Source organism: Lissotriton vulgaris, chromosome 1_1 (assembly GCF_964263255.1).
Source record: "Lissotriton vulgaris chromosome 1_1, aLisVul1.2, whole genome shotgun sequence".
NCBI classification, from domain to species: domain Eukaryota; kingdom Metazoa; phylum Chordata; class Amphibia; order Caudata; family Salamandridae; genus Lissotriton; species Lissotriton vulgaris.
The window spans coordinates 1,160,929,374-1,160,956,083 of record NC_141685.1 but is presented as its reverse complement, the minus strand read 5'-3'; the positions used below and the strand labels follow the sequence as shown (position 1 = coordinate 1,160,956,083).

At 47.6% G+C, this 26,710-nt stretch overlaps 1 protein-coding gene across 4 annotated transcripts in view; it reads left to right on the top strand.

Moving 5' to 3' along the window:
- The window catches only part of HDAC7 (histone deacetylase 7), a 686,142-nt gene that overhangs the window by 387,054 nt on the left and 272,378 nt on the right, over nucleotides 1–26,710 (top strand). For 3 of the 4 annotated variants that reach the window (XM_086964199.1, XM_086964189.1, XM_086964216.1), the window contains exons 5-6: nucleotides 1,026–1,141; nucleotides 1,430–1,552. In XM_086964199.1, coding sequence (XP_086820325.1) covers nucleotides 1,026–1,141; nucleotides 1,430–1,552 — 239 coding nt within the window. The remainder of the gene's footprint in view (nucleotides 1–1,025; nucleotides 1,142–1,429; nucleotides 1,553–26,710) is intronic. The other variant, XM_086964206.1, reaches the window with a different exon arrangement.

Here is a 26,710-nt window from a genome sequence, read left to right as displayed (position 1 = left end):
AAATATAACACTATTCCTTTATGGGTTCCGGAGTAAGGTGCTACTTGGCAAAAAAGCACTTCAACAACCCATCAGGGGTAACGAGCGCTATATAAATGCAAATCTTTTTCCCTCTTCTATCCCTCCCCTTCCCTTCTCAATCCAAATAACTGACTACCTTAACCACCACTCAAATTACATTCATATTTCACTATAATAATTCAACACTAATCTTTTATGGGTTTCGGAGTAGTGTGCTACTCTCCAAAAAACCCGCTTTAACGCCTCAGGGGTAATAAGCGCTATATAAATGCAATTATAATACAATACAAGTCTATGACAGATATGGGTGGAGAGTGGGCGGGGCTTCTATTCCATACTCTGCTACAACAAGTCTCGCAGAGCAGCGCAAGCGTGCTGACTCTAGACTCGACCTAAAAATTTGAGGTCAGAACCAAAAAGGGCAAATCACGGCACAAGATGGCAGGTTTAACAACTGGATGCAGTATCTCTGCTGCATTTATAGCTTTTGTCATCTTCCAACACCACCAATGTTACTAAGCATTCCATTTTTTATTTTTTTTTTGCCCTACCGTCAACTTCTTGAAGGGCTGCGCCATCACACATTAAATCTTCTTTCCTGATCATATTCCATTTCCTTTCTTTTTATTTGCCGTTTTCTCGCTCACTGTAGTTTGCCCTCTCTCGTTCTTGCTCTCTTTCTCCTCTGTGGTTGTCTCTTTCTCAAAAGCACCTCGCTCTCCTTTGAATCAATGTCGCTTGTACATCACACTTGTTATAATTCATGTTCCTTGCTTGCTTTTCTCTCCCACGTGGATGTCAATGAACTTGCAAAGTCTGATTCTTACGTGCTCATTCTTACCCATTTCCCCTTTTCTACAGCTGTTTTATGTACATACACTTCTACACACATGGGAAAATGCAAGTGTTGCTTGTTCGAATATAAGATATCACTGTATGAACAATAGTGATATTGGCCTTGTCTTGCTGCACGGGGACTTAACATGTTGTCTTTCTACCTCTAGGACCCTCGAGCACGTGGAACCAGAACCACCGTCTCCTAACATACTTACCAGTTTTACAGCTCAGCTCGCAGCCAGCCCCAGTGACATGCCAGAGCACTTCCCTCTACGAAAGACAGGTACAGCACCTGCCGCGGGTTCCTGGGCTAGAGCTCATCTTATGTTTTCAGTTGATTTATGATTCCTTCAGTGTTCCATAAAACCCCTCTCTCGAATACGGGGATATAAGCTGTGGACCTAGGAGCAGAACGTGGAGTCCCAGATACTTTGAGGGACATCGTGTACACCCATCCCCATAACCAAGCTGTTGCCTCTTAGCAGTGTGGAACGAGGTGGGGGATAAGACAGCTTTAAGGCAAGTATAGAGGGAGGAACAGTGCAATAATAGGTGTTTGCCCTCTCTTTAGCATCTGAACCCAACCTGAAAGTACGCTACAAACCAAAGAAGTCAGTCGACCGGCGGAAAACCCCCTTGACCCGGAAGGAGAGCGCCCCTCCCATGCTGAAGAGGAGGCCGCCAGAGACAATCGGTAGGTGGCGCTTCTCTTCTGGGGTCGAATTTCGTTGTACATGTAGTTAGAGGAGGCACTCGAAAGTCACCAGCTGTTGTCATACCTCTGAACTCAATTATCTTCTTCTCTAACTAAGCTTCAGCTTGAAAAGGTCTCCCTAATAAATGAACAGCCAGACCTCGTCTGGAGTGGAGTGATGACGTGTGCTATTCGCTTTTTGGTCTCTCATTAGTTCTTTTCCCCCAGGACTGGAATGAAACAACTCAAACCTCCTCTGCCTTGTGTACGTAATTTCTGTAATACCCATGAGGCACAAATGGCAGCTCTGGAGGTTACTCCCAATGTCAGGTCAGGACAATTGAAGCAATAATGCATTACATTTTTAAATCTTTTTCTGAATTTCATATCCTCCTTGTGGTGAAAGCAGTAAGAGAAGAACCATCCAAATTTGTGTCAACTAGACAAGCACATATTAGCTGCTGATTCTGTCCTTTATAAATGTAAGATTATAAAAGAGTGCACCATCTAGGAACGTTAGGATTCCCCCCTTTGGATGATGTCAATGTTTTAAATGAATTACCTGCTACATGGTTTACTGGAATGTACAATTTATGCCTGTAATTCAGGCTCCACAGAGACTATGTTCTTGGGTAGAGGCTAAGAAAAAGGCTCTGAACAGGTGCATAATGTTTGAAGTTTCAGCTGGGGAAAGGGGTGGATTTTGGGGAAGGAGGAAGGGTAAGGCTCTTGGAACAGATGCAGTCCAACCGCACCAAAAGCCTCCTTCTGTTTTTAACAACCTGAGAACCTCTTGCGACAGCGAGAGAGTACATCATAAAATATTCATATTACACTGGCGGTCGGGCTGGGCATGCTGCACATTCCGCAGATGGTGGCTTTATGTTGTAGCCATTACTGAAAAGAACATTTCTGCAGCTCGAGTAGGATAGCTATGGGTTGAAAATGAATATGGACCTTTTGTCCACTGAACATTTATCATAACAGCAAATTTGGACAGTACATGGAGACATTCTGCCTAACTCACCAGAATGTAATCTCATCGCTAGATAAGGTACAAGGACTGTGCCATATTGGCTGCTTTCTTAGTGACTTATGAGTATGTTATTTAAACAACACATCTTTGGATAGACCGCTTCTGTAGTTGTGGAAAATGGTAGATACCTGTTTCGGGATTGGAAATTGCCTGCCCGCTGCCATGCTCAACCTAAGACTAGTCAGCTATGCATTTTTGTAGGTTTTCTTTTCTCAAGCATCATCACTTTGAAGTACTGGCAAGACCCCAGATACACCAGAAGTGAAGACAAAACATGAATGTGGTCCAGGGTCCGGGTTTGGCTAATTGAGTTCTCACTGTAAACATGGTATGCCTAAGCAATTTATGTACAGCTAATGGGCCTGTCTGGTTATCCATTGGCACAGAATGATGCTGGATGGCCAGGCACTGGGTGCCCACTTCATTCAATAGCAGCAGTTTGGAAAGTAACCGGGCTTCATCGGAGTGCGTCATTTAGATTGAGCCAAATCTGAGAGTTTCTTGAAAGCGGATTTGCTGTTGTGCGTGCTTCTGAGTAGTGATTGAATGTTTGTTACTTAATAAAATGCCACTACAATCAACCAGGGAATGTTCCAGATGTAAAAAAAAAATCACACTTGAATTTAAGTTCCAAATGTTATTGGCAGTAACCTCCCCAGGTTGTTCTGCAGTGTGTTGCGTCCATTTCTCCTTACTTGAATCTTGTTTATTGAAAGAAGCTTGACTCAAAAGATGTTTCCAAAACACCATATGCTAGTCCCTTTTTATATTCATTGTAACTGTGAGAAGTTGGCCTGATATGTGATGTCCACTATTCTAGTGGGCACCCTGTATCAGTCCAAACAACCCTTATGGTGATGGTTGTAAAGTCAACCTTATAGACCAGCTATCCTAGTGGTAGCATGGACTAAGCAGTCTTAGGCTAATACTTCAGAGAGCATGTGAAGCCAATTGTTTTACCAATAATAAGTCCTGGGTGCAACTCCGGCGGCCGCGTTACGAGTGTGTGTGTTTGCTGATGCAACGGACTTTACAACACACGGGTCTCCGTGCTGGGTATTAAGAGTGTTGGGCTCGAGTGTGATTGGGCTCACTGTGGTAACTGTCTCAACAGGCGGCTAGCGTGCTCCTGTCGAGCATGCAAAATAGGTGTGTCCCGCCTGTTTGACATCGGCAGCACGAGTTAGATGCAGCGCTCTATAACGAAGTATACAGTGGGCATTGATTTTTAGATGCTGTATTGGTTTAATGTATGCACAATCCCCGTGTGGAAACGAATCGATTAGTGGGGTTGTAGATTCTACACCAGAAGGTGACTAAGGGAGTAAGGGCTAGTTGTTACAAGTTAACATTGTAGTCTGTGTGGTGTCTACGAAGCTGCATGATACAAGCTGTTATACACTCTCTTTTCAACAGAAAACTTAAGACGAAGGAAAAGGGAAAACTTACGATTGGAGTACCCTGTTACCTTTTTAATACTGGAGCGGCGGGTATGACTAACTTGGCTGACTCCTGGTAATATTCCCCACACATCACCACATTTTCCATACATATTGCTAACCTTGGGTCCTCATGTTTTTAATAATGCTCTTCCACCTGTTCTCTCTTGGTAGTGCATTACAGAACTAGTGTCCAAAAGTGGAGTGGCAGCAATGAGTGCAGCCCTGATAAAACTGCTTAACGCATTATAGCAGTGAAACATGTCGGCACTGGTATTAGGTAATGGTATGCATGAATAGCTACCAGCCTTTTTAATATAAACAGCACATTATCACCTCCCTATGAATAAAGTTGGTTAAGGGACTTGTGTGCTGTGTTTTAGGCACTCGGTTATATGTGTGTGTTTGTCACTAGCAGATTTTTCTGCTCTCCACTGTTTGTCACAATTTCTGTTGTTTGTTTTGGACACCTCTTTGCTTTCTTCTTATTTCTTTTGAGAAGCAAGTGACTACCGATGATGAGACAGGGGCCTGTCTGGAAATTACATACCAGTTACCCCGTTGGTGGTGTTTCCGTGAGGCGTCTCTTGCTTCTCGCACATTTTTTCTATTAAGATCCTAGTCCAACACCAGGTGTGGACTCTTGCGACCAACCTTTTTTTGGGTCACAACTTGTGCTGTTCTGTGGTACTGTCGGGAAGAACAGGTGTGTCTTTTAACGTGGGCGGAGTACAGTGCATCACCTCCTTATAACGTGTATAAGAGAGTGTCTGGGAGCAGTATATTTTGACTGCCCCTCTTTCAGAGTCACTGATATACCTTGATGCCGTTGGATTGGGTCTGTAGTTGAATTACTGGTTTAGAGTGGAGGGCGACCCTTTCCTTATTCCCTCTTAGCTCCGACTTAATGTTTGAATGCTATGTACGGCGGCCAGCCGTGAGAGCTTAGTATCCCCCGACCTGGTGGATCGGTTTTTAATTTGACTTTACATGTGAACCCCTCAGGTTGGCAACCAGCCATACTTTCATAGTAGTCTTTGGCGTATGTGTTTGGGTTTAGATCATCAGCCACTCGAGTAGAAGGGCTTTTTGGTTTGTGTTCCCCATACCAATGGACAAAAACTCTCTAGCCTTCACGGAGGAACAGATAGCTGCTATCTTAGCAGGCCCCTCACTTTTACCGGATAATCCCCTGCTGGGCACCACCACAGTCAGGGAAGAATGGGAGAAACTGAGTACTCTTAAAAAGAGACAGGTTAGGATTGCGCTTCACGGGGCGCTTATGACTGAATACTATACTGCAGGAGCAGCCCCAGCCAGTCTTTTGGTGAGAATAGAACCCCGCATTTTCCTTGATGACAGTAAGTTCAGGCGTGACTGGAGCTTCATTGTGAATAAGTGTACCAGGGATTGGCTGATTTTAATTATTAGCACGGCCAAGCGGCTAAGTGAAGAGCTTCTGAAGGAGATCCTCGAGTTGCAAGAAACCATACAGAGGGATACCACCCTGCTTGACACTAAGGAGCAACTAAAAAGGATCCAGGACGATCTGTCCGAATATAGAAACTATATGGTCACCCAGAAACTGAAGGGCCTCACTCGCAATCTAGAGAGATTCTCGCATGAATGGGCATTTCCCTATGTGAAGGACGATTATTATCTGACACCACAGGAACCACAGTCCTTCGGAGGAAGACAAAGAGGACGTGGGGGTAGACAACAAACAAGACGGACCCCAAACCACTGGACCTTTGACAACACTTCCAGTGAGGAAGAAGAAGACATCCCACAAGGTAACCGGGTGAGATTCCAGCAACAGAATCAGAACAGCGAGGATCTAGGCGCCCTTCTGAGGTCTTTTTTATCCCAAGGCCAACGAACCACCCACCGCGGGGGGGGGTCAGGGCGGTGGAAGAGGCAGAGGTAATCAATCCAACCAGTCGAACCAGCAGCGCCAACAATGGCAAACGTTCTCACCCAGGCTGACTCGCAGCAGAGGCAGGACTCAGAAGTGAGGGGCAACATTGTAGTCAACCTTTCTGATCATGCCCTTACAGAGAACGAAAAAAGAGTACTCAATAAAGGTTTGGGTTTTATTCCCACTCCAAATCATGATACCTTTAAATGTAGGAATGAGTTCCATGAAACATTGAGAAAAATCAAGTTGAAAATTTTTTTAAGGACAATAATTCGTCGGAAAATACCACTTACAATTCCAACTTGAGAAAACCTTCCTCTTTCTGTCCACCAGCCTCATCGGTTGGTCCTGAGGTAGTGTTTTATGAATCTCTTGTCCTGCAGGATATGGAGAGAATAGAACAGACCCAGAAACAGTCTAACCACAAAAATATGACAAAAGAAGACTGGGAAGCAGTCAAAAGCCTTCAAAACAACCATAAGCTGACCATAAAGTCGGCAGACAAGGGCGGGGCAATCGTCCTACTCAACACGGCCGACTATGAGGCTGAAGCCTTATGTCTTCTCAGTGTGAGAACTAACTATCTACCTCTCAACAAAGACCCTGTGGAATAATTATCTAGAACTATCCGCGACATGGTTGGATTAGCAAAGGAGAAGAAATGGATTTCGGTTAAAGAGGCGGAGTTCCTGGTGAACACCAATCCCAGAACTCCGTCTTTTTACATACTCCCAAAAAATCCATAAACCGACACGTCCACCCCCAGGACGCCCCATTGTTGCGGGTATCCAATCAGTGTTAGAACCGCTATCCCAGTATGCGGATTTCTTTCTAAGAGAATCTGTGGTCAACCAGAGATCGTTTGTTAAGGACACGACCGACATCTTGAATACCCTTGAGGGCATCCAGTATGACCCTGTGAGTGAATTCTTTGTCACAATCGACATTGAATCTTTGTACACCTGTATACCCCAGGACGCGGCGCTGGTGGCAGCAGCCCGCGCCCTGGGTAGCCAGGAATGGTTTTACGACACCACTCAGACATTTGTACTCCAATGCGTTGAGTTAGCCCTCACAAGGAATTACTTCGGCTATAAAGATCAGCTCTATCTCCAGATATCTGGGACTTCTATGGGGGCCACTATGGCCCCCAGCATAGCCTGTATTTATGTTGGCCAGTTCGAGGAGCACGTCATCTATCATAATAACAACCCCTTCCAGAGTCATCTCCGGCTCTGGAAGAGATATATAGATGACGTGCTCTGTATCTGGTCAGGTACGGAGGAACATCTCCTTGAATTCCTGAATTGGTTGAACATACAAGATGTGAACCTTAAATTCACCTGGACTTATGACAGGCATAAGGCAGTGTACCTTGATCTGGATATTGAATATAGCAGCGGCACGATTAATACCTGTGTACATCAGAAGCCTACGGATAGGAATTCTTTACTCTCTTATAATTCCTTCCATCCCAGGGCGCTGAGGGATAATCTGCCCGTGGGGCAATTCTTGAGATACAGATGCAACTGCTCCTCGACCAACACCTTCTTAGAACAATCTGAAGAGTTGGCATCTACGCTTACCAACATGAACTACCCCACCAAAATTGTAAAACAAGCCAAAAAGAGAGCGCTCAACACACCTAGGAGCGCCCTCTTGGAGAAGGTAGTTAAACAGAGAGATGAATGTGTACCTGTCGTCATGACATATGACCCTATGGCCACTAAAATTCGACAGTCCATTCGAAAGCACTGGCCCATTTTGTCCAACAGTGACTTCCAAATGCCACCCCCTAGATTTGCATTCAAGAGGGTATCCAATTTGAAGGACAAAATGGTACACTCAAGAGCCCCGACTGCACAAACTAACACCACTTCCATGGTACCTAACGGCCATTACCCATGCGGGACATGCTCAGTGTGTCCACTGACTAAGAAGAGCACAAGTGTGACACTCGCATCGGGTAAGGAATGGTTCCTCAACCAGTTTAGTAATTGTAATTCAACACAAGTAGTGTACAGGTTAACTTGCCAGTGTGGTTTACACTACATAGGACTCACATCGCGTAAAATCAAAGTGCGAGTACAAGAACATCTGAGCACCATAAGAGCTGGCAAACTGACAACTAAGCTGGTTCAACACTGTTTCACAGAGAAACACACCTTCCAGTGGACAGTGTTGGAAAAGGTTAAGGGTTCCCCTCATAACATCGATGGGATCCTGTTGGTTAAAGAAGCCCGTTGGATTTACAACGAGAAAACTGACCGGATTGGACTAAATGAAATTATAGAATGAAACAAGGTCAAACTATGATTGGTACATTCATTCATTTTTTCTGGAACCCAGATAAACGCAGTAGGTACACCCTGCTCCTCCTAGGCTTGGGTGGGGAGGGCTATACACCCTTATGTCCCTAGGGGGTGCTTACGAGTGTTTGAACTAGGTGCAGCTTACAGTAGGAAGTCCACATTGATATGGGGCAAAACTTGCTTCCTGCGTATTCCGTTTGGTTTGCTGCAATACCCAGTAGATAGGATGGGCAGCTGTTGCATACATTTAAGTATTATGGAGTGTACATCCCTTTCCTATCCGCATTGAGTGGGGGATACTAGCTCTGTAGTGATGTTTTTTCAACACTATATAAATACACCAGTAGGTGCTCTCTTTAACACCGGCATGTGTGTGTTGTCCATTATACATCTTATATAGTTTGTAGTAATTGTCTCACCACACATTCTTGAAACATTCCCGGTCTGTGAGAAATACACTAGTGTGCTTGTGCTTGATTTTACCAGCAAGGTGGGGCATAGTCATTTTCGTACTGTATATACTCCTTGTATTTCCCCATATAGGCACCTGCACCCGTTTTTTGACTAGGCTAAGATGGCCGCCGCGTTCGGCACAGGGGTCACGTGATACAATTTAAGGGGCGGGGTCCCGCCGCATTTCCGCATTTCAATGCGAGCTGCTACAGCAGCTGTACGGCGGAGGAAAGGCGTCTTCCTGGTGTCGTGACGGTGAGGAGAGCTGGTGGTTTGGAAAGGCAGCTTACAGGAAAGTACTAAGGGGAGTCCTGGGTGCCACTCCGGCGGCCGCGTTACGAGTGTGTGTGTTTGCTGATGCAACGGACTTTACAACACACGGGTGTCCGTGCTGGGTATTAAGAGTGTTGGGCTCGAGTGTGATTGGGCTCACTGTGGTAACTGTCTCAACAGGCGGCCAGCGTGCTCCTGACGAGCATGCAAAAGAGGTGTGTCCCGCCTGTTTGACATCGGCAGCACGAGCTAGATGCAGCGCTCTATAACGAAGTATACAGTGGGCATTGATTTTTAGATGCTGTATTGGTTTAATGTATGCACAATTCCCATGTGGAAACGAATCGATTAGTGGGGTTGTAGATTCTACACCAGAAGGTGACTAAGGGAGTAAGGGCTAGTTGTTACAAGTTAACATTGTAGTCTGTGTGGTGTCTACGAAGCTGCATGATACAAGCTGTTATACACTCTCTTTTCAACAGAAAACTTAAGACGAAGGAAAAGGGAAAACTTACGATTGGAGTACCCTGTTGCCTTTTTGATACTGGAGCGGCGGGTATGACTAACTTGGCTGACTCCTGGTAATATTCCCCACACATCACCACATTTTCCATACATATTGCAAACCTTGGGTCCTCATGTTTTTAATAATGCTCTTCCACCTGTTCTCTCTTGGCAGTGCATTACAGAACTAGTGTCCAAAAGTGGAGTGGCAGCATATGAGTGCAGCCCTGATGAAACTGCTTAACGCATTATAGCAGTGAAACATGTCGGCACTGGCATTAGGTAATGGTATGCATGAATAGCTACCAGCCTTTTTAATATAAACAGCACATTATCACCTCCCTATGAATAAAGTTGGTTAAGGGACTTGTGTGCTGTGTTTTTAGGCACTCGGTTATATGTGTGTGTTTGTCACTAGCAGATTTTTCTGCTCTCCACTGTTTGTCACAATTTCTGTTGTTTTTTTTGGACACCTCTTTTCTTTCTTCTTATTTCTTTTGAGAAGCAAGTGACTACCGATGATGAGACAGGGGCCTGTCTGGAAATTAAATACCAGTTACCCCGTTGGTGGTGTTTCCGTGAGGCGTCTCTTGCTTCTCGCACATTTTTTCTATTAAGATCCTAGTCCAACACCAGGTGTGGACTCTTGCGACCAACCTTTTTTTGGGTCACAACTTGTGCTGTTCTGTGGTACTGTCGGGGAGAACAGGTGTGTCTTTTAACGTGGGCGGAGTACAGTGCATCACCTCCTTATAACGTGTATAAGAGAGTGTCTGGGAGCAGTATATTTTGACTGCCCCTCTTTCAGAGTCACTGATATACCTTGACACCGTTGGATTGGGTCTGTAGTTGAATTACTGGTTTAGAGTGGAGGGCGACCCTTTCCTTATTCCCTCTTAGCTCCGACTTAATGTTTGAATTACCAATAATAACCCCTTGAATACCAAATGTAAGGACACCACAAAAGGTATACATCAAATATATATGTATTTATTACTAACACAACCCCTCTGCACTCTTTATGCGATCAGAGTTGGAGATACAGCACAAGTGACTCAATAAGCATACTATAAGTTGCACAAATACAATTCTGCCCTAGGGGCCTCACGAACCATAAGTGGTATAAGAACCACTTCAGAACAGGTAAATAGGCCTAGGGCCTAGGGAATCGCTAGGACTACACTGACAACCACAGGTTAGGAAGTAGGAGTCTCACAGGACGCGTGTGCAGTGTCTAAACACACACGCGAGTTCTCATAGACTTTCAATGGGAATGTAAAGTTAACAAAGTAGTTGATTTCAGACACTTCCGGGTGGACTACAGGAAAACCCAGTTAAAGTAGGGCACTTGAATAGTTATTACCCACGGGAGCACCGGAGTAATCGAGTTACCTCACCCAGGGAAGCCGGGTGCATAGGTGTGAAGTTGTGTCAGGTTTCGTCGTCGAATCCTATGGAGAGCTGCAAGAAGATGCTGCAGGCGACCAGGAGGAAGATGTCCGGATGGATCCAAGGGTGGATCGAAGAAGTGAAGAACCTGAAAGCAGAGGGGACAGAGTCTGAGTCACTAGCAAGTGACCAGGAAGGAACCAGGAAGGAACCAGGCGATGTCGAGCTGCAAACAGGTGAAGAAGTGAAGCTTGTCTCTGCAGCCATGTGGACCAGGAGGCGTCGATGACGACCAGGAGCTGGATACGGACTGTCCCACGAAGGCTCTCGCTGTTGGCGGTGTCGGCTTCCGGATGAATTAACAAGCCTTGACAAAGGCAACCCACACAGGAAGTGAAGATCGGCTTCTTGTACCGACCAGCAAGGTCTGTGGAGCTTCCCCTTTACAGGAAAGCAAGAGCAAGCCCTTAGCAACCTGGCAAGCAGCGTTGATTCAAAATGGTGTCTTCAAGATGGCCACTAGCCAACGGAAGAGCAACCGCAATGACGCGTCGAGGAGAAATGCAAGAGCAGGCCCCACGCGGCACTCGTGGAGTGTGGAGGGCTGAGCTTCGGTGCATTTACGGCTCGGGTTGGGGCTTCTCAATACTCAATGCACAACTTCGAGGATGCCTCAAAAGCTGCACAGTTTAGCAAAGAGCAAAATGGCCAGGTGTCCGGTTCCAAGTCTCTCGTGTCTGCCACGGGTCTCAGCTTTGCTGGAGGTGTGGGTCGGGGTCCGAGAAGTCTGGAAGTCCAGTCCTGTGAAGCAGAGTTGTCGGGATCCTTCGGGAGCTTCGACAAAGCAAACTGGCAATTCACTAGTCGGTGCCTGTTTGCACAGGGTGGTCACTCCTTGACCACAAGGGAGATTCTTCAGTCTTCTAGTTGCAGTAGAATGTCAAAGGTCCAGAGTTTCGTTTCAGAGTTTCAGTTCAGGATAATCTAAAGTCTCTAGACTCAGCTCCTAACTTTATACTGATTAAAGGGGCTGGATTACCTGCTAGGTCCCTCCTATGGGTGGAACCTGGGAAGGGGGTGGTTACACCCCTTTCCCTTTGTCCAGTTTCGCGCCAGAGCTGGGGCTGGAGTGCCCCAGCAACTGGTTTGAAACGGGCTATGCATGGAGCACCTTGTGTGCCCCAGGCAGTGTCTGATTTCATTCAACCCACCCTGCCCCAATACACTATAGCCTGTCTGGGGAAGTGCTAGCACCTCCCAAGGCAGGACATCTATTGTCCAGGCATCCCTCGCTGGAAGGGCTCCCAGCTGCAGGAGGTCAGACTTGTGTCTGTGGCAGCAGCATCCATTTTGTGATGCTGTGGCTCTGTTTAACTTTAACTGGGTAAAGCTACAACTACATCTCTTCTCCCTCTAGAAGGGTGGAAGGCTACCCCCGTCTCCAGAACTGACGAGGGGGTAGTATTCCAAAGCGTATGACACCTTACAAGACATGTTTCGATAAAGCCACACCAAAGTTAGCATTAACCGCGAGGATTATAATGCACTTAAAAGTATATGGTATGGCTATATCATAGAACAGCTATAAATACATGGTTCCAAAAGCTGCAGACAGGCTCAGCTCATGCTAGAGCACCATCTCACATAAAACCAAGCACTCTGCCTTCAGGATTGTCAAGGCCTGCCATAGGAGTGACTTATAGGTGCATATGTGTCTATATATAAGGTTAGATATAGGAATACTATATCTAAGCAAGGGGTGATTACACGACCTTGCCCCAGCTGAGTGATCAGCAGGTTGTGTCAGTTTGGATGGCCGCCAAGGCTGGCATAATACATGCTGCTGCCCCTGGTAGGTCTTAGAAGCACCTATGCCCTGGGTACCTATGGTACACTATACAGGGGCTCATAAGGTGTGCCAATATCCAATTGGAGATCTACCTAGAGTACATGGAGTGAATTTTACAGTGAGAGCAGATTGCCTGGGGCCCTGATTAGCAGGATCCCAGGCCACCTAAGTCGAAAACCAGCTAAACACTAGGCAAAAAGTTGATATCCACCTTCCTACACAACCCCCCCCCCCCCCCCCCCCCCCCCAAACGAAAGGAGATAAGGCTATCCTTGATCAGGTAAGCCTATATTGCCTAAGTGGCCATATAAGGAAGTACCTGCACTAGCATGGTTACCCCCAGTTTCATGGTGCACTAAGCAATCCCTTACCCTAAGGGTATCATTGTGTCTCCACCATAGGGAATCTCTACCTGTGGTGTGTTTTGGCAAAGTAAAAGGCTGGTGTTGAGATGGAGTACTGAAGTAAGGCTCCTCTAATGTAGGGCTCAGCTTCCTCCAATCACTTTCCACCCTGTAGGCCTTTCTTTCCTTGACTGAGTTGCACTGTGCTCCCAGGGTCAACCTCTGGCTACCTAAAGCTGGGGGCTGGGTCCCTTTTGTTGGCTTACTGGAGGGACAGGTGAGTTTAGGGGCCCTTAGGTCCCAGGTTTGGCTGTGCCCAACAGAGTCCATCTGGGGGAGGTTCCTAACTAGGTGTAAGGGAGATCCCTCAGGAGTTTTTGGAATTGTCACATTGCTAGGGCTGCTAGCTTTGGTGCCCCTAATCTGCTGATGGGGTGTTCCTGTGGATAGGGCACCCTTTGGGGTCCACTGGCCTCCCTGACCTCTACAGCCCTGGGCTGACTGAGGCAGGGTAGAGAGGGGCAGGTTACCTGCTCCAGACTGGGTCCCACCTTCAAAGGGTCCACTGACATCAGGGGTCTGCCAGGCTAGGCCTGACTACCTCTGGGGCAGCTCCTTCACAAGGGGTAGGGTCAGTTCCCTGAGGAGGCTGACTCTCACCTAATGTCTGGTGGGAGGGAGACTTTTCTTCCTCCCCAAACTCTCTGTTTGAGTGGAGTGCTCTATAGTTTCAGGCTTCACAACACTAAAATCTGTTTGAGTATGGGCTGTGACCACCACAGCCCTACCAAACTTTAATGGAAGGAACTCTGTTTGTGTGTGGGCTGTGACCATCACAGCCCTGCCAACCTTTTCAGGGAAGTCTGCTTGAGCTTGGGCTGTGACCATCATAGCCCTTCCAACCTTTTCAGGGAGGAATTCTGCTTGAGCTGGGGCTGTGACCAACACAGCCCCACTAACCTTTTCTGGAAGGCCTACCATTTTGGAATTGGTTTCTTGTTCTACCCCAGCCCATGCTGACATCTCTAGATCATTTCCCAGTAGGCAATCTACAGACAAGTTTGTACACACTGCCACTCTCTCTGGGCCAGTGACACCTCCCCAGCTGAGATTTACTACTCCCATGGGATGATCTGTCTGCACTCCATCAATGTTGATCACCTGATAGGTGACCCCAGGTAAAAGTTGTCCTAATGGGACTAGACTGTCGTTCACCATAGTGATGCTAGCCCCTGTGTCTCTATAGGCTTCAACTTTCTGGCCATTGATGAGGGGCTCCTGTCTGTACTTGCCCAAAGTGTTGGGACAAGTAGTGAAGTAGGCAAACCCCATGCCATTTTCACATACTAGAGTTTCTGTATTAGGGGACCTGGTTAGGCCACAGTCCACCTGTGTTCCCCAAGTATACACAGCCACGGTTTTGGGGGCACTCCCACCTCCTGGGGGATTACTACTAATAGTAACAGGAGGTCTGGGAGTATTACTTGGTGGAATGTTTTCCTTATTGTTGGCCTTTGGGCAACTACTGTCAGTCTTCCAGTGGCCAGGTTGTTTACAGACATGGAAATAAGGTTTCTTAGGGTTAGAGGAAGTGTTTTGGGACCCACCACCCCCATTGGAGTTTTGGGGCCCTGTAGGGGACTTGTCCTTGGATTTATCCCCACCTTTCTCTTGAGGCATGTTAGAATCTTTATTCTGGTCACCACCCTGATTTTTAGGCCTAATCCTGGTTCCGACCCATTTGTCTGCCCTCTTACCCAATTCTTGTGGAGAGGTCAGATCAGAGTCCACCAGGTGCTGGTGTAGAAGCTGGTTTTGACAATTACTAAGGATCTGCTCCCTCATAATCAAATTATACAATCCTGTATAGTCATGTACTTTGCTGCCCAATAACCAACCCTGCAGAGCCTTAGTAGCACAATCTACAAAAACAGTCCATTCCTGAGTCTGTGTCTTCTGGGTATCCCTGAACAACAACCTATATTGCTCAGTGGTTAAGCCAAACCCATCAATCATAGCGCTCTTCAGGACTTTGTAGTTATTAGCATCCTCATCACTAACTGTGAGGAGCTTATCTCTACCTTTTTCTGAAAAGGAGAGCCATAAGATTGTTGCCCACTGACTTTGGGGTCCCTGCTGTACTTTGCAAGCCCTCTCCAAAGCAGTTATCCATTTGTGGATGTCATCCCCAACTTTGTAGGGTGGGACAATCTTGCTTAGGTTTCTAGTATCATAGGACCTATCTTTATCCTTCGCGATATTGCTGCCACCAGTGGGTTCTGACCCACCTCAACTTTTGCTCTCTAGCAAAAGCAAGTCTCTCTTTGGCTTGGGCAACTTCTTGCCTCTCAATCCTCAGATTGACTTCTCTCAATCTGGCCTGATGTTCCCTTTTCTCAGGGGAAGACATTCTCTTAACAACATCTGACCCTAGTGAGACACCAGAGTGCTGAGATTCCCTGGATAGGGATCTCCTCCTCCTGTGCTTAGTGTTAAGCCTGCTTGGGGGTCTGTATGGGGCTATGCCCCCTCCAGCCCCATGTAGGCTTAGGTTGGCCTAGCTAAGTACTAGGCCCTCTCCAGTCCCATGTAGGTTTAAGTTAGCCTGGCTAAGTACTCCTACTTGGACCTGGCTGTTAGTATCATCCTCAGAATCCTCCTCTTCTACCTCATCTTCATCAATTAGATTCTGATCAGGGAATCTTCTGTGGTGGGCTTTCCCTCATCTACATTTCCTGACAGACTTGTATTAGAGGCTTTCTGAGCATCATATTCTTCCATGAGCTCAATCAGGTGCTTGGGGTAGGGTTGGAACCCTGTGGAGAAGTGTGGCTCAATGGTTAGAGTGGCAGACCCTGATGCAGAGGTCTGGCCGGGGACCAGGGTTCAATTCCCGCCTTGGCAGGTCTTGGGCACAATTTCCTCGGACCTGATAATTCTCGCCTCGGTGCCTATTCTAATCATGGGTCCTGTAAGGGGTCAGCAATTATAACGCATTGGCAATGTGGAAGTAAATAGACACAGGCACACACACTGCGGAGTGTTGGTCGGGCCAGAAGTCCCGAGCGACCTCCACCCATTTATTTATAGCCTTCTGGCCACGCCTGGCCAGAAGGTGCTACATTTGGCTTACGTAGTTCCGGCCGAGGCCGGAGCTACGAACAACTAGAACGTTACATCCCTTCCCAAATTAGTCTTTTGAAGGAAATAAGTTCAACACATAAAGTCTGCAAGTCTTTGACTGGGCCTAGGGTTTGGCCTAAGGCTGTATTGCCTTCTCCCTCTTACCGGAGTGTTCTCTGGGCATACTCTCGCGGACGGCGTCAGTGGCTCTGCAGCCATGGTCGGTTGGGTGGATGCCAGACTGCTTATAGTTGTACCTGTTGGTTCACTGCTGGCGTCTGGCCCTTCCGGTGGTCCCATTTGACGCTCCGCGTTGGCAGGTGCTGATGGAATTCGTTTGAACCAGGACACATTTCTTGTTACTTCTTCGCCTTCACGCCGGGCTGTTACTGCCGTACCTCTGCTTGTTCTGACAACCCATGGTTCAGTCTCATATGGTGTTCTGAACTGTCCCCCTGGTCTCCGGGCTCGAATTAGCACATGATCTCCAGGAGCTAGAAGTCGGTCTTGAGCACCCCTTTTCTTGCTTGCTTGGTCGTTGGTCCTTCTCTGTCGGGTTTGAGTTCCTTCCGGATGGTATGGTTCAGATCTCCACTCATCCGCCATGGGTAGCAGATCACGTCTGGGACCTGTAAACATGAGAGCCCACGGCGATCTTTGTGTGGTGCTGTGGGGAGTGCTTCTGTATTCTCGTAAAAAGCTTTGAAGAGCATCTTCGGGGTTAGTGCCCTCCACTGTGGAAATCCTCAACACCTTGTTTATTGTCCTCATAAATCTCTCCACTTCGCCATTGGCTTGGGGCCATTGTGGCGTGATGCGGCGATGGTGAATCCCTAGTCTTTGCATGAATTCTTTGAACTCACTCCCTTGGAAGGGAGGCCCATTGTCTGTTTTCAGTTGTCGAGGAATCCCAAATAGTGCAAAAGTTTTGCTCAATATAGGTTATATGTTTGTGAAGCTTGTGGACTGGGCTACTTCGACCACTGGATACTTCGTGTAGCTGTCCACTAGGACTACTGTGACTCTTCCGTCCGGGAAGCTGCCAAAGTCTAGGCTTACCCAGGACCACGGTGCTGGCGCATGCTCCTCTGTGATAATTGGTGCGGGGGCTTCAGCTCTTCCTGTCACTTGACACGCCCGTCAATTCTTCACCATGGTATCCACAGCCTCCTCTAAGTTTGGGAACCATACCTTTTCCCGCATCCGTGCCTTCATCCTCCTCGTGCCTTGATGGCCTTCGTGTGCTAACGCTGTCGCTTGTTCTTGTAGAGATTTTGGGATTATCACTCGTGACCCTCTCAAAATGAGATCATTCTCAGCGATGCTGATCTCATTGTGTATCTTCCAGAATTGATTTAACCGTGCACGGTCTTCTTCACTCCAACCGTGCACGTCTCGCAGGAAGCCTTCCCACGTGCCTGTGTGCACAGCATTCTCCACTCTTTTTAGGACGGCATCGTCGGTGTATTGGGCTATGATCTTGTCAGCCGACATTGCTTGCGGGCATGATCCTTGGGATATCATTTTGACCAACTCCTCAGTCTGTCTTTCGAGTTCTTCGTCTGGTGTTTTTTCCTTTGCCGGATGTCGAGATAGGAAGTCTGCAGGGTTCTCTGCTCCTGGTCTGTACACGAGGTCCATTTGGTACTGTTGGATTTGGATGGCCCATCTTTCAATTCGCGGTGGTGGGTGTGGAGCTGTCTCTTTGAACAATGGTATGAGGGGTTGGTGATCAGTTACCATCCTGAAGGGGTGTCCGGTTATGTAGAGGTGGAAGTGGTTGCACGCCCACTTTACGGCTAGAGCTTCTCGTTCGATTTGAGAGTATCTTGCTTCCGTGACGGTGAGGGCTTTGCTCGCAAACGCCAGTGGCGCCCATACTCCTGGCTCCGTTTCCTGCGTGAGAAGGGCTCCTAACCCAACTGGACTGGCATCCACCAGTATTAAAGTGGGTTTTGTCGTGTTGAAGTACGCCATAGTCGTCCCGTCGAGGAGGGCATCCTTGATCTTCCTGAATGCTTCTTCCTCAGTCTCTGTCCATCTCCATGGACTCTCTTTCTTGGTTAGATTTCGGAGAGGTTCCGCAATAGTTGCTAGGTTCGGTATGAAACGGGTGCAGTACTGAGCCATCCCCATGAAGCTCCTCACTTCTGAGGCTGTGGTTGGGGCGGGGGCATGCTTTATGGCTTGTGATTTTCGGGGATCCACTTGGACTCCATCGGAACTGAACACGTATCCGAAAAACTCTATCGATTTTTGAAAGAACTTACACTTGTCCATGTGTAGTGTCACACCATGTTCGGCTAGTCTTTTGAGTGTGGATCGCAGTCTCTGGTGGTGTTCCTCACTGGTTTTGGAGTGTATCAGGATGTCGCCGCTTACGTTTAATACTCCTTGTAGTCCAGATAGTATTTCTCGGATTGTATTTTGAAATATTTCGGCCGCTGATGAGATTCCGAAGTTGAGTCTCTTATACCTTCTGAGGCCAAGGTGGGTTGAGAAAGTTGTGATGTATCTGCTTTCCTCTGCCAATCGGAGTTGGTGATACCCAGCGTTGAGGTCTAGCTTTGAAAACCATTGGGCTCCATTCAGATCTGTCAGTATGTCATCTACTGTGGGCGTTATGTGTCTCTCTCTCTTTATTGCCTTGTTGGGCATCCGCATGTCTATGCAAATTCTGATTTTGCCTGGTTGCCGGGGCTTCTCTGCTATCACCATGGGGGATACCCATGGCGTTGGTCCAGTGACTTTCTCGATGACTCCTTGTTCTTCGAGTTGTGTTAGTTCTTGCTCGACGGCTGCCCTTAGGTGGAATGTAACTCTTCGATGTTTCAAGGCTATTGGCTGGATAGCTTTATCAATGTGAAGTTTGACTGGCTGCCGTTTGATTGTACCTAGTCCTTTGAACAGTGATGGGAACAGCTGTAGTATGTCATCTACCTGGAGTGTCTTGACTGCATTGGCGAATGCGACTAAGTTGAGGTCTTCCGCAGTGTGGCTTCCTACCAACAGATCCGCTTCTTTATCGATTACATGAAACGTTGTCGTCACTTCACGGTCTTCTGCTTTAACCTGTACCTGCATTTTCCCTCGTAATGGGAGCGAAGTCTGACTGCCGTAGGTCATTATTCTGATTTTGGATGGCGTCAACTGAGGTCTTGGATTGAGATTTTTGTAGTGCTGTATGCCCATGACATTCACTGTTGCACCGGTATCTATGACCCCGGTGACCTCCGATCCGTCAATCTGGATTTGGCACTTCGGTTGCGGTCTCCGCCTTCTTTTCAGGTCTTTTGTGAACGACACAAAGTAACATTCTCCTTCATCGTCGGTGGAGGAGTCATCCAGCCGTGCATGGCGGTGTTGCCTAGTTGACATGGGTCTTGAATCCTGAGTTTCTTTCAGACTTAGTTGTCTGACTGTTCCTGTTACCGTCCGTCTCCCTGCTGTGTTCCTTCCGCGAAATCCTCCTCTGCACACGCTGGCAAAGTGGTTTGGTGTTCCGCATTTAGAACATGTCTTCCCTCTCGCAGGACACCCATCTTGACTGTGCTCGTCACGTCCGCAGTATCCGCACGATGTTCGTCTCGGAGTTCTGGTTGGCCACCTTCCCCGTCCACCCCTACTTGAGGCGCAGACGGCATCTACCCGTTCTGTCTTTACGATGGCACTAGCTTCAGCCTGGGTGGTCATGGCAGTTTCCATTGCTGTGGACCGGATGTCGGATAGTTCGTGTGACCGGGTGAGCAGGAGTATTTCATCAAGTGTGATGTTGGGTTGGCGCAGTATCAGTGTCCTTAGAGTCTTGTTCCGGCACCCTTGAATGATCTGGGCTGTGACTTCTTTAGTGTGATCATCGTCTGTGCATGTGCTCACAAGCTCTCTTAGATGGGCATGGAAGGCGTCCATCGTCTCACCTTCTCTTTGTCTAGACTGCCGAAATTTGAATCGTTCATAGTGTGGGTTGAGCTGGGGGTCAAAGTGCGCGTTGAGTGCTCTTTCAGCGGCGTCATAATCATTAGCGTTGCCGGTATTCGGAAGGTGGGAGAATAGTTTGTAGATCTTGGTGCCCCCGAAGTGTAGTAGCAGAGAGCGTTTGACGGTGTTATCGGTCTCACGAGTGGCCACAAAGTAGTTGTTCAGTTGTCCTATCCACACCGCCCATCTCGGTGCTGCCGTGGATCGTTCAATCAGTTCGCTGAATGGTGGGAGCGCTTGAATTTGCGAATGGGCTGAGGGGTGTGTTGGTTGAGCGGGAGGTGCTGCCTGTAGCTGCACTGCTGGTTGCTGTATTACTTGTTGTTGCGCGGCCTGCTGTGGAACTGGCTGTTGTGGCGCTGCTTGCTGGTTTTGGTTGCCTGGTTGGACCGACATTTTGCCTGCGTGTGTCTTCCACCTGTGGTTTGATTGTTACGCAGTAGATCTGGGCTTGTTTGGCACCACTGTATTGTGTCTTTATTGACCTGCAGCTTGTGTGAACCCCTGGCGTTAATTCCTTCTATGCCCTTTAATTGTCTCTTAAAAGTTTTTCTCTTTTTTTTTTCTTGACTTTGCCAATGTTTGACTACACAAGACCGATTTACCAATACTTGTTTTTTTTTTTTTTCTTCTTCTTCTTCTTTCCTACTACGCTCGTTGGGTGTACATGTGTTTTGCACTGAGATGTGGCCTTGGCGCCAGCGTCGCGCTGTTCCAGGCGGTTCTTGGACGCTCTGAAGTCCGGAGAGGCTCCACGCGGCCTCCGCGCTCACACGCGCTAGTCTTGGGCGTTGCTGCAGGGCCTTGCCTCCTGTGCGCATGCGCGCCTGACGCGACTAGGCCGAGGCACACTCACGTGTTCAGGCGCTGCGCTGGGCCTTCTCTCGATCGCGTTTTCTGCCGTGCTAGTGTCTGCATGCGGCGCGGGGCAGATGTAGCTCACCGGTGGCGTTGCTGACGACGCCAGACTTCAGGGCACTGCTTGTCCTCGCAAGGGGCACCTTTGCGGCGCAGATCTCCCGCTCCTGCTCCTGTGGCGCACCGCTGCACTAGGCGCCTTGCCGGACAGCGGCTGAAGAGGTAGCAATTCTTGACCACCTTCGTCGCCAGTGTAAGGGGTCAGCAATTATAACGCATTGGCAATGTGGAAGTAAATAGACAAAGGCACACACTGCGGAGTGTTGGTCGGGCCGGAAGTCCCGAGCGACCTCCGCCCATTTATTTATAGCCTTCTGGCCACGCCTGGCCAGAAGGTGCTACATTTGGCCTACGTAGTTCCGGCCGAGGCCGGAGCTACGAACAACTAGAACGTTACAGGTCCCACTCTGCAACTCTGGGCAATAGCTTGTTTAATCTCCACAATGGCTCGAACAGCGCTGGGATGCCTGGCTTCACCTTGGGGGTGCCCAGGAGTGGACATTTCAGAGGGAAAAGCCAGGAAGGGTTCCACAGTGGTATGAGTACAGCGCCAGGATAGCCCTGAATGGGGCGGCAGTGCGCTTTACTAGTACAAATACATTTACACATTTTTACACATTTTGTAACTTTCTTGAAGTGCACAAGTGCCTTAAATCATGGAAAGTTAGGTATCGTATCTGGAAGGTATCCTCAAAGGATCTACCTCCACTCGGAGAGAACTACTTGGTTCTGCTCTCAGAGACATGATCTAGTGAGGTGTGGTGTGTGCACCTACCTACACTAAGTGTTACCTACTAAACCTCTCTAGGAGTTGTAGTCAGGGTGTGCTAGGCACTTTGATCTACAACAACTAAGTTCAGTAGAACTTAAGTATTTTAAGACTTCTATTATATGTACCTCAAGGTACCTTAATGTGATCTTTCAAATGATATCTCAAGATATTATGGCAAAACAATCAGCAAGCTCTTATCCCAACCGCTGCACACCAATGTGAGAAGTTGGCCTGATATGTGATGTCCACTATTCTAGTGGGCACCCTGTATCAGTTCAAACAACCCTTATGGTGATGGTTGTAAAGTCAACCTTATAGACCAGCTATCCTAGTGGTAGCATGGACAAAGCAGTCTTAGGCTAATACTTCAGAGAGCATGTGAAGCCAATTGTTTTACCAATAATAACCCCTTGAATACCAAATGAAAGGACACCACAAAAGGTATATATCAAATATATATGTATTTATTACTAACACAACCCCCCTGCACTCTTTATGAGGTCAGAGTTCGAAATACAGCACAAGTGACTCAATAAGCATACTATAAGTTGCACAAATGCAATTCTGCCCTAGGGCCTCACAAACCATATACTAAGTAAGTGATATAAGAACCACTTCGAACAGGTGAATAGGCCTAAGGCATAGGGAATCGCTGGGACTACACTGAACAGCCACAGGTTAGGAAGTAGGAGTCTCACAGGATGCTTGTACAGTGTCTAAACACACACACGAGTTCTCATAGACTTTCAATGGGAACGTAAAGTTAACAAAGTAGTTGATTTCGGGCACTTCCGGGTGGACCACGGGAAAACCCAGTTAAAGTAGGACACTTGGATAGGTATTACCCACTGGAGCACCAGATTACTCGAGCTACCTCACCCAGGGAAGCCGGGTGCATAAGTGAGAAGTCGTGTCAGGTTTCATCGTCGAATCCTATGGAGAGCTGCAAGAAGATGCTGCAGGCAACCAGGAGGAAGATGTCCGATGGATCCAAGGGTGGTTTGAAGAAGTGAAGAACCTGAAAGCAGAGGAGACAGAGTCTGGGTAACTAGCCAGTGACCAGGAAGGAACCAGGGGATGTTGAGCTGCAAACAGGTGAAGAAGTGAAGCTTGTCTCTGCAGCCACGTGGACCAGGAGGCGTCGACGACGACCATGAGCTGGATACGGACTGTCCCACGAAGGCTCTCGCTGTTGGCGGTGTCGGCTTCCAGATTGGAGTCAACAAGCCTTGGCAAAGGCACCCCAGGCAGGAAGTGAAGATCGGCTTCTTGTACAGACCAGCAAGGTCTGTGGAGCTTCCCCTTTACAGGAAAGCAAGAGCAAGCCCAGAGCAACCAGGCAAGCAGCGTTCATTGAAAATGGTGTCTTCAAGATGGCCTCTAGCCAACGGGCTAGCAACCGTAAAGATGCATTGAGGAGAAATGCTAGAGCAGGCCCCATGCGGAAATCGTGGAGTGTGGAGGGATGAGCTTCGGTGCACTTACGGCTCGGGGTTGGGGCTTCCCAATCCTCAATGCACAACTTCGAAGACACCTCAGAAGCTGCACAGTTTAGCAAAGAGCAAAATGGCCAGGTGTCCGGTCCCACGTCTCTCGTGTTCGCCACGGGTCTCAGCTTTGCTGGAGGTATGGGTTGGGGTTAGAGAAGTCTGGAAGTCAGGTCCTGTGAAGCAGAGTCGTCGGGATCCTTCGGGAGCGTCGACAAAGCAAACCGGCAATTCACTAGTTGGTGCCTGTTTGCACAGGGTGGTCACTCCTTGACCACAAGGGACATTCTTCAGTCTTCTAGTTGCAGTAGAATGTCGAAGGTCCAGACTTTCGTTTCAGAGTTTCAGTTCAGGATAATCTAAAGTCTCTAGACTCAGCTCCTAACTTTATACTGATTAAAGGGGCTGGATTACCTGCTAGGTCCCTCCTATGGGTGGAACCTGGGAAGGGGGTGGTTACACCCCTTTCCCTTTGTCCAGTGTCGCGCCAGAGCTGGGGCTGGAGTGCCCCAGCAACTGGTTTGAACCGGGCTATGCATGGGACACCTTGTGTGCCCCAGGCAGTGTCTCATTTCATTTAGCCCTCCCTGCCCCAATACACTATAGCCTGTCTGGGGAGGTGCTAAAACCTCCCAAGGCAGGAAATCTATTGTCCAGGCCTCCCTCGCTGAAAGGGCTCCCAGCTGCAGGAGGTCAGACTTGTGTCTGTGGCAGCAGCATCCATTTTGTGATGCTGTGGCTCTGTTTAACTTTAACTGGGTAAAGCTACAACTACATCTCTTCTCCCTCTAGAAGGGTGGAATGCTACCCCCGTCGCCAGAACTGGCGAGGGGGTAGTATTCCAAAGCGTATGACACCTTACACAACATGTTTCCATAAAGCCAAACCAAAGGTAGCATTAACCGCGAGGATTATAATGCACTTAAGAGTATATGGTATGGCTATATCATAAAACAGCTATAAGGACATGGTTCTGAAAGCTGCAGACAGGCTCAGCTCATGCTAGAGCACCATCTCACATAAAACCAAGCACTCTGCCTTCAGGATTGTCAAGGCCTGCCATAGGAGTGACTTATAGGTGCATATGTGTCTTGTCTATATATAAGGTTAGATATAGGAATACTATATCTAAGCAAGGGGTGAATACACGACCTTGCCCCAGCTGAGTGATCAGCCAGTTGTGTCAGTTTGGATGGCCCGCCAGGGCTGGCATAATACATGCTGCAGCCCCTGGTAGGCCTTGGATGCACCTATGCCCTGGGTACCTATGGTGCACTATACAGGGGCTCATAAGGTGAACCAATATCCAATTGGGAGATGTACCTAGAGTACATGGAGTCCATTTTACAGTGAGAGCAGATAGCCTGGGGCCCTGATTAGCAGGATCCCAGTCCAACTAAGTCAAAAACCAGCTAAACACTAGGCAAAAGGTTGGGGTAACCATATAGTCAGATATCCACCTTCCTACAGTAACCTTAGTTTAAATGGCAGAGGCTTTAAGCTCTTCCCATACACGCCCACTATATTGTGCGAGCTGAGTGTTCGGCCATAAAGAGGGCCTGTTTATCTGTCACAACAGGGACAAAGTATGTCATAATATGCCGAACAAGGAATGCTGTTTACTCCTTGTAACTGTGTCAAGTGCTATCCCTGTTTGAGTGACCACATTGTACCTTCAGATGGCTTTTCATTTTCCACTCATTCAACTTCCATCTTAAAAAATCAAGGTGTTTTGCTGAAAGATGTCTTCAGTGTTCTGATACACTAGGGTATGCCACAAATTACCTGTTCACGGACATTCACTGATTTTGTTTACCTTTTAGAGGGTGTGCCACAGCACCCTCCTTTGCCACTTTACTCTGTCACTGCTTAAAATCTTTCTACCACTGCCTCCTGCATCTTCATGGAGAAGCCTGGACCTGCCCGGCTTTCGCCGTCTGTCATTACACGCTAAACACTGAGGTTCCTCGAGGGCACAATCAAAGTGTCAGATGTTCCAAACATTGTGACATTTTGGCAGCACCCAGTCCAAAGCAGATAAGACAACCTGTTACCAGGGCCTGCTGCAACTGGTACCAGGATGCTGAGGTCTGGCACTGAAAGCAGGTATTCGGCTCTGCAAGGAAGCTTCTGAGATGAAACAGTTTACGACTGTAGCTGCTACCTCTCTTCTCTAGCCCTTCATCAGAACCACAGATTTTTTCTCGAAAAGGCAAGATGTAAATGTAATTTGTACTTGAAAAGTGCACTAATACCCCAACTGGGGTGTCCTGGCACTCTAACGCATACCGCTGTGGAACCCTTTCTGGTTTATTCCTGTGAAATGTCCACTCCTGAACACCCCCAAGGTGAAGCCAGGCATCCCAGCACTTTTGGGGCCGTTGTGGAGATTAAGCAAGCTATTGCCCAGAGTTGCAAAGTGGGACCCATGATTAGAATAGGCACCGAGGCGAGAATTATCAGGTCCGAGGAAATTGAGCCCAAGACCTGCCAAGTCGGGAATTGAACCCTGGTCCCGGGCCAGACCTCTGCATCAGGGTCTGCCGCTCTAACTATTGAGCCACACTTCTCCACTGATGTACACCTGTGCAATCCCCTTTCTTTATGTCCATTCCTCATTACTGGCATTCACATTTTCTATGTACTTCTTTATTTACAGAACGGACTCTTGGAAGATGATCCTTGCAAATGAACCTCAACCATTTTTACATGGATGTGGTTTCTGAATTGTCAAATTAATATTGTGACACTCCTAAAATGCGGAGAACTATTACAGTTTACAAAATCTGTGTTCAACGCTGGATCTGTATCACTTTGAGCATTCAGGAACACACTTAGAAGGCAAAATTAAAGCGAATTTGTAGGTACTATATTGAACCACCATAATCCCCAAAAGATGACAATAAAGTACACTAGAGTATAATTTAGAGAGCTCTGGATGTCCTAATTCTCAAATCAACTCTTTCTGCAGTCGAATTATTTCATGCACATGGCGATAGGCAGGTGGCTATTTGTTTTTAGGAGCTGAAGTGATTAATAATAAATATATGGAATTCCTATATGCACCTCGGAGGTAACTAAGATCTACTCTCACACGATTAATGGTAATGTATGTAGAATTCTGAGGGCTAAGTATATTGCCTTTCCAGCATATAATACTGCTGTTAAAGGAAGGTTGTCTTCAACTCATGTCAGTGCAGTCCAGGTATTTTAGCCATTACTGGCAGGAGCAATACTGTGATGTAAGCAGCTCATATTAGGTGGGTCGGTTACCTGCTATAACATGAGACAGAAACCGGCTGCCTATTGCATTGTTCTATCCTACTTAGCTCCATTTCTGTTGTGTTTGCTTCCAAAGGGTGG